Source organism: Pagrus major, chromosome 14 (genome assembly GCF_040436345.1).
Source record: "Pagrus major chromosome 14, Pma_NU_1.0".
In the NCBI taxonomy this organism is placed as follows: domain Eukaryota; kingdom Metazoa; phylum Chordata; class Actinopteri; order Spariformes; family Sparidae; genus Pagrus; species Pagrus major.
In genome coordinates this window covers 20,510,393-20,518,921 of record NC_133228.1, presented here as the reverse complement: position 1 = coordinate 20,518,921, position 8,529 = coordinate 20,510,393, and the positions used below count along the sequence as shown (strand labels likewise).

Below are 8,529 nucleotides of genomic sequence, written 5' to 3'. Positions count from 1 at the left end.
ATATTGGCAGATTAGAAGGATACAGTAATAATGCATAATCTGGTAACCTTTTCATGCACCAGCAGTGCCATTTCTGCACTTTGAATGATGTAAGTTATAAACCCATTTGTGACCCCACTATATAGGCTACTTTTGTTGGAAAAGACACCCTAAAGTCACCTTTTAACAAATGTCAGGACGCTCAGAAAAGCCTATCTGCATACTATCAATGAGTTTGCCACATACATGGTGATTTAAAATGATGAAATTGCCCTTTTCTATCACTAAAGTGCGATTTTTACCAACAAATAAACAGCTCAAGAGCACAACCTGTAAAATGGAGGTAGAGCGAGAGCAACTGTCGCAAACCCTACCACAAAGCAGCTCTGAAGTGTCGTGCAACAGCCCCTGAACTTCGCCGTGTGAAACCCCATCGGTCTCTCCGTACGGCACCCTAGCTGAAGACGGTATGTTCTTCACCCCGATCCGCTAAAATAGCATAAATCATACTTATTTACTGGTTTCTAATGTAAGTGTTGTGCCCTGTGTGTTTCAGAAACATGCCAGCTAAAGGTCCTTTGCAGTCTGTCCAGGTTTTTGGACGTAAAGTAAGTAAAAATATAGAAATTAATCCACGTGCGGTGTTGTGGCTGCCCTGTCTTGCTAGCGCACATTAGCTAAAGTAGCTAACATGAAGTGGCCGTGTGTCGTAGTTTCACAGCGATGTACCCGACTTATTTAACTGTTGGGTGGTTAATATAGCTCTGAGAATAACTGAAATGTGTAAAGAATCTCAAATGTCGATGTAAATGATTATAAAGTCAATGAAAAATCTTTACTTGGTTAGCCACCGGTCGGTTTTTGCTATGTATTGGATCCGGTTTAGGCTAACTAGCTAGCCTGGTTGCTAAAAGTGGCAGGGCTCCTGATACTTTTATAGAAGATGACAATGGTTAATTTTAGCTCACAAAGCTTCATCAAACAGGCATACATATCCTGTATTTTATTGAAAATGCCATCAATACCAGTTCCTTTCCTATAAGTGATAATGTCAGCTACCATAGCTAATCACATGGCCCGAGAGAGGCTCCTCCATCAACCAGATGTATGAATTAAAACCGAATGACACGTTTGTTAGTTTAACTTTGTACGTGTGTAAGTTGACAGAAATACACATTCAAAATTTGTCTTCTGTGTTGTTTCTGATGGTGTCTGACAATATGTTTTTTTTCATAGAAAACCGCCACAGCAGTTGCCCACTGCAAGAGGGGGAATGGTCTGATCAAGGTGAACGGCAGACCCCTGGAGATGGTGGAGCCTGCCACTCTCCAGTACAAGGTGAGTTCCCATGTGAAAAACATCTGGGTGCATGTCTGACAGAAGGCAGTACCTGTAACATCTGTAATTGAGTGTGGCATGTCATGTGTAGATCTGCTGTCTTCCCTGGCCTATCTGCTGACAACATTGTGACGCTAACTTAAATTTGTGAACGAGTTTTGTTTTTATTGCATGTGATTAGCGTTGCTACATTTTTCGTAGCAGTGCCCCTGAAAGTAATTTGGTCTAGGACAAGGCAGTTTTCTGTATAACGCCCATAAACCTGCAGATATCCTGATTGCCAGGATTGTTTCTCTTATTTTTGAAAAATGTGTGCTTGACATCAGTATATGCTCTTGTTTTAGCTTCTGGAGCCAGTGCTGCTGCTGGGCAAGGAGCGTTTTGCTGGAGTTGACATCAGAGTCAGAGTGAAGGGTGGTGGACATGTCGCACAGATCTACGGTAAGCAGAACGTTGATTCGAAGTAGGGGTTAAATGTTTATGTCGGGCAGGTGGGACAGAAATCTACTTGCCAGTCCATTTCACTAGTCCCTGTACAAGTGTTTTTTTTGTTTTTTTTATTAATAAGCAGTTATCAAATAAAAACACTAAAATCCCCACTCACTCTCCCAGAGATGGGCTTCGTTTTACCTTTGGAAACAAAATGAAACCATATAAATATGAATCTTAATTACACACAATGTTCTCTCTTCCCTGCTTTCCAACTCGCTTGCCATGTTTACTAGCTCAACTTGGCATTTAAGTTGCCCCAGGCAATCTAGTTATCCTCGTGGTTTAGCCCTGGAGTGATGAATTTATCTATCGACACTTGATGCATCTTAGGAATATATTTTATTGAATAAAAATAATAATTAATGTTTTGTTGTTGTCTTCCAGCTATCCGTCAGTCTATCTCCAAAGCCCTGGTTGCCTACTACCAGAAGTGTGAGTATTAAACTTTGTTAAGTGCAAAACACTTGACGTACATGTTTGAGCGAATTGAACTGAACTTTTATTTAGTTGTATCCTATGAGCCTGTGCTTTATTTCAGGCAGTAGATGTCAATATTTGTTTATATTTTATTAAATATAAGTGAAATATTCTTGTTCTGAAGCAAACTTGTGTCCCTAAGGAATAGTTTAGATTATTGATGAAAGGTGGTCTCACTGATGGTATTGATACATGGACCACTGATTTTTACAAATCTGTGGATATCAGGGATGGCTGACAGCATTTAATCTTAAACTATAACACAGCTTTCAAAAGAAGAGGGTTCAAATCTTTACGTGCTGTTGTAAGAAACATTTGAAACCTACAAGTGCTAAACTGTCATGACATTTTGATAGTGTGATCACTCAAGAGCAGTGTTTACTGCACTGATTAATGTGCTGTACGGGACATGGGTGCCTTGGTTTTATGGAAACTACCTGGTCTAACGACAATTTCTGAACAAAATTCTCGCCAAATTTTGTAAATCCTTAATGTATTATTTGAACAAGCCCATAACTTTATGGTGTGTTACAAAAAGGCACTTAGATGTGAAACATCTGAACATAACTTAAAACAGCTGAAAGTAGTAACACTTTGTGTAGAGAAGAACTGGTAAAATAACCTTAAACCTTCGTCCACTTACAGATGTGGATGAGGCCTCCAAGAAGGAGATCAAGGACATCCTGATCCAGTACGACAGGACCCTGCTGGTTGCCGATCCACGTCGCTGCGAGTCCAAGAAGTTCGGTGGACCTGGAGCTCGTGCCCGCTACCAGAAGTCCTACCGTTAATCCCCCTGTACATTTTCATAATAAATTGGAGGAACACAGAATTTAATGTGTCATTTTTCTACTCGTGAAACTGTACAGATGGTTTGCTTGCTCTCTTCTAACAGGGATCTTTTATTGTTGAGCTGAAATTGCTGGCTTTAAATTATAGAAAATGACCTGCAGTTGGCAGACTACACATTTCTCTAGCTATGAAATAAGTGGTTCAGGTGTTTCACTTCTATGTACATTTACAACTGATGGGCTCGTATGTTTTAGTTGTCTCAAACCTTTCCAAAAAACTGTAAGGAATAAGATGAAACAAGGCAATGATAGTGAATCTTTAACTGAACTTGAACTTTTGACCTCCAGATGAGGACAAAGAAATTTACCACAGACATCTGGTGAAGAAAAGTGCACTAAACGTTCTGAATTAATGCTACTACAGACATTTGGCCATACCTCACAATCATAACAGCAAAAATACTGCATACTCAATGTAAATAAGTTATGTGCTTCTCTGCTGCTTGAAATTAACTTTGTGTAGCACCTCCATGCCAACATGTAAAACAGGACACAAATGACATAAAGTAGTAAGTTATAGCAATAGCTGTTTTTGGCAGTGGTGGTATGTTTGATCAAAGGGAAGGTCAGAGTAGAAAACATTTCACTCTTGCAAGGAGAAGCTCAGGTGTTTCCTAATCCTGTTAATGGCCGTTATAATCAGACATCCCAGTGAGCCGAGGCAGGGATTGTGAATGGGCACACAAACTACCAGACCCCTGGACCCGAAGCAGCTAAATGGAATATTCAGCCATCATTAGTTTCATTACTGACACTTGAGCTTTTACTGCACTGTTAAGTCCAAAATTACTCCATCTAATGGGTCTGCTAAGGAAACCATTAAGCCAATAATTTTAGTTTCATATCTATTAATGTTTTTTTTTGAATGGACAACTGTTATCCAAAAAACTTTATTATAGTTTTTGAAGCAGTCACAAGTCAGAACAACATCTGCAGCAACTTTTTGAAACAAACACAACACATTTTAACCAGACAGGCCACAGAAATAACAATAATTCCCACCACCCAACAGTTGCGTGAATGGCAAAATAATGAGGGTCCCTGGAAGATTTCTCAAGGATTTCTTTTTTGCCTCTGGACTTAAATGCATACACAATACTGCAATAGTAAATAAAAAACCCATTTGTTACTTGTTTTTAGTTTTTGCCCTCGTCATTGCCACATTTTGCCAGCAGAGGGAGCCAGAAGACTGAAGACTCCCTCACCAGCAGCCATTAGCCACCTGGCTTGCTGCCATTTTCCTAACTGTCACAGTGCTACACATGAAGAAAACGTATGATTGATGAATGTACACCAGATTACAGCTCCACACTGCAAACCTATTTGTCAGAGATGCCTTTGAGTAAAGCCTCACAAATCCCTGCTTGGAGACATAACTAATTTGCAAAGTCGAGGAGACGAGGCTGGCTTTGCTTTTGAAAATCTCTGTAAACAACGTGCTGAGAAACACCAACACGCAGCTCATATTGTTCCAGTCTTTTGTTGGCGTTGTTATTAAAAATCAGATATTGTAACCGCTCGGTGCTGCTGCCGCGGCTGATTCAATGGGAGCTTTTTCCACTCAGCCACTTCCAGGTGTGAGTGTATAACGAAACCCAGTATTTTCTACCTTGATAAGAAAACATTTCACAGATAATTTACAACTCAACACAACAACAGCCCATTTCTTCATGCTCCTCTGTTATGTGCTGGTTCACATTTGCAGCATTCTCCCCCTTATTCTCTGCTGATTGCTTGTTACTGCTCCACCACAACAACAACAGGAGAGTAAATGAGGTGAGCTCGGCTGAACTGAGGCCCAGATGTTGTTGGCCTCTCAGTGGGCAGCCAGCAGCAGCCGTTCCCGCTCGGTGAGCTCCCCAGGGGGGGGTGGATCGGGCCTGTGTACAGCCCTCCAATAATCAACACAGCAGGGAGGCCCACTCCCCACTGCTACTGTTGTTTACTACTGTTTATTTTCTGCCCTCACCTCTGAAAGGCCGTAATGCTGCAGCGGTGACATTCTGTGCCTGTGGAAATGGATGTGTTTTTCCCTCCAGCCAGGAATGAGGACTGACAGCAGGGATGAAACTAATGCGGGCAACGCAGCGAGAACAGAAGCAGAAGGAGCAAAAAAAGCTGTCAAAATTGATATTTGTGCCTGTTTTTCATGTTTCCTTGTGTGATGGGTAAATTAGTCTCCATCCCTTTCTTGTCAAAATAACACGTGTCAGCCTGTATCATGGCTCAAGTGAGACAGGGATGTAATAAACAACCGGCGAACAACAGCCAAACTGAAATAACACGGTAATACTTTCTAAAGACTTCAAAAACTGCAACTTTCAGCATGAATAATCATAATACTAATAGATTACTAAAACTGAGCAATCATGTGTAACAAATGGCTTAATTAAAGCTTAATAAATCATTTATTGATGTTTTACAGATTAGTTAAAAGCAATTAATATGAGAACATCTTTTGGGTTGCCAGGTTGTGAAAAGGCCCTCTGGCTTGATAGCTTTAAGGATAGTTAATCCAAAAATGAAAATTCAGTCATTATCTTCTCACCCTCATGCCGATGGAAAGTCTGGGGAAGTTTCGTAGTCAACAAAACATTTCTGGAGCTTCACAGCAAAACAGTGTTGCAGCACTCTGCTAAACAACTGAAGTAGATGGGGACTCGTTTTAAAAAGGCAAAAAAAATAGGGAAATAAAACATAAAATGGCTCCGTACAGCTCCGTACAGCTCCTCCAGCGTAATCTAAGCCTCTGGAAGGCCAGAGGTCCCAAATTGATTTGAAAAGACTTTATTTACATCCATGTGCAGACATTACACGCTTTAGTCTAGTAGCTGCAATGAAGATTTCAGCTTTAAAAATGGTTTGAGGAGCCATTTTATGTTTGTTTTTCACAAGTCCCCATCTACTTCAGTTGTTTAGGAAACGCTGTTTTGCTGTGAAGCTCCAGAAATGTTTTGTGGACTAGAAAAACTTCACCCGACTCTCCATCGGCACCGGGGGGAGTAGATAATGACTGAATTTTCCTTTATCCTCTAACTTATCCTTTAATCTATTGCGATCATCACCACAGCAGGGGGAACCACTGTGCGAATGCCCAAAAAAGTTATGCACACGTCTTATTAGATAAGTTTATTTAGTGTCCATGAAACAGTTAAGATGGACTCATGATTTCAAATCGGGGCTGGAGAAATATTACCCAGGTCCCTGCAGCATAAAATGAATAACTGCAGATGACATACCAGCTTTTGTTGACGGCTTATTAAAAAACAGAGGTGACTCCTTACCTCAGATTAATGACGTGACTGCAGAATTGATGCTTTCACCTCTCTTGCCAGCTTATCACCCTCTCATACTGCAGACTTGAAGGCTTATTAGTGAGTACAAGCATTTATTTGTGGCTTGACTGTTAGTAAGTCAAGCAAGACAGATTATTCACAACCTGGCAACTCTTTCTCATTAATAAAGCTGTTAGACAACATTCATAAAGGTTGCCTTAAGAGAAGCTGCTGCCAGTTACTCGATTGTTTTTAATTAGTCCATGCAAAGCTGCAGAAAATGAAGTGAAAAGTGGCATTTTGGTGCAGCGTGTGCTTTAATGTAGTTCGTAATACAGCATGCAACACCTAAAAGGACTCTGTGCAACATGTTGGCACCTCGGTTTGTTTGTTTTCCTTCCTCCCGAACAAGCTTTGATTCGGTTCCACGGCTGCGTATCTGCTGTTCTTGTCATTTAAAAAAATAAATGAGAATGAGGTTGTGACGGTGAATTAAGTAAATTCGACTCGGAGCACAAAGGTGTCTGAATTACATTTAAGTCTTATGATTCTCCTGGTGTTTAACTCGTGTCGTTAAGTGTGCAGGATTTATTCCTTTATGGCCGAGCACACACACACACACACACACCGAAGCCAACACCTGCCTTTCCTCTGTTAACACCTCTGCCTCTCTCTAGCTCCACAAAATCACACAAACACTGAGGTGTGAGGCCAGGATGCATTTTGTCATCACTTGCACTTCATCCCCACCTCTCCTCACGACGCCTCCGTGCGCACACGCACTCTGCAATTAACACATGAAAGCATATGAATACGCCCACGTGCACGCACACAAAATCAGCATAAAGCATGACCTGCAGTGCATTAATGCTCTGTCTGCATCAGCCTCCTCTAGTGCAGAGACAAAGACACAGAGAGACAGGGGGATGTTCATTAACATATATTGACCACCACCTCCTCCTCCTCCTCCTCCTCCCTGCAGCAGTCAGGCCTCATTGCCCTGAATGAGTAAACAACAATTGGTTAAAGGTGCCAGCGGCTGACGGTCAGGGGACAGTAGCAGGCAGCGACAAATGTTGGCTTCAGTGGAGAGGAAATGCAGCTTAACCAAGCGACGCGCCGCTGTTTGGGCCGAGGGTGATAATGAGCGGCTAGCTGCTTATCTGTTGCATTGTCCTTGAGGGGAGGTGATCACTATGAGCATGATGTGTGTGTGTGTGTGTGTGTGTGTGAAGGAGGGGGAATGTCTCCATTGAGGCTGGAGCTGGATTTATTACATTTATTATGTCTGCAGCTCCAACATAATGAGTTTTGGTGCTTTTTGTGATACTTATGTTTTAGGAAATCAATATGTTTTTCTACTAATCTCATTTCTTTTTGATTAAACAATGTCAAACATCCTAATTAAGCGGTCTTTTATGTCAATTAACTAACGCTTAAACAATTAGTTGATTAATCTTCAATCAACAGAGAATTAATCGACAATGACTTTGACTGTCAGTTACCATATAAATAATTTAAAATCACGGCTTTTAAGTTGGATTTTGGAGACAAAATAAGCAATGTGACAAAGTCAATCTAAATTTTTTGACATTTTATAGGTTAGTATAGTAGAATCATTAGTTGCAACCTTCATCTTAAAGGTGCAATATGTAAGATTTGGCCACCTGTTGAATTCAAATAGGAGGCGGCATATCACCAAAGTAACGGCAGCTTCTGTTAGCAATTTAGCTCCATGGAGCCAGGACTGAGGCCTCGAATCACCAAGGAAGTATTGGTGTTTGCACTGTTAGCTTAGCATTGCTGCTTAACATGCTTTGCAACACAATACATGACGTCAAAACTTTTATTCACATTCTGTTTGGGGAAAAATTTGGGGAAATAGGATGAAAAGATTAATACCACTCCCTTAGATTTGTAGCAGTTAGCTTAGCTTAGCTTAGCTGAAACATTGGAAACAGGAAGTTACCAGGCCCAGTAGCTTTCTGGAGTCTCTGCTGGTTTCCTGGCGATAAGTGTGCTACAGGTGTGAGTCCTAAAACCAGGAAATCAGTTAGCATTTTTGCTCTTTCGGGTTCCCTTGTCTCGAATTTAGCTTTCGAGCTTTTCATGTTGGA

The 8,529-nt window shown here is 41.0% G+C and overlaps 1 protein-coding gene across 1 annotated transcript; it reads left to right on the top strand.

The window, feature by feature from the left end:
* The first annotated feature begins 409 nt into the window (after positions 1–409).
* rps16 (ribosomal protein S16) lies at positions 410–3,118 on the top strand. The gene is made up of 6 exons (XM_073480385.1): positions 410–446; positions 536–587; positions 1,216–1,317; positions 1,662–1,758; positions 2,194–2,241; positions 2,932–3,118. The coding sequence occupies exons 2-6, from the start codon at positions 540–542 to the stop codon at positions 3,075–3,077; spliced, it is 441 nt and encodes a 146-aa protein (XP_073336486.1). The 5' UTR covers positions 410–446; positions 536–539; the 3' UTR covers positions 3,078–3,118.
* The last annotated feature ends 5,411 nt before the right edge of the window (positions 3,119–8,529 follow it).

Excerpts from the sequence above, each read along its gene's own strand:
- rps16 (XM_073480385.1), top strand. The coding sequence starts at position 540 with ATGCCAGCTAAAGGTCCTTTGCAGTCTGTCCAGGTTTTTGGACGTAAA. Across the intron at positions 588-1,215 it reads TCCAGGTTTTTGGACGTAAA|AAAACCGCCACAGCAGTTGC; the intron begins GTAAGTAAAAAT and ends TTTTTTTCATAG. Across the intron at positions 1,759-2,193 it reads ACATGTCGCACAGATCTACG|CTATCCGTCAGTCTATCTCC; the intron begins GTAAGCAGAACG and ends GTTGTCTTCCAG.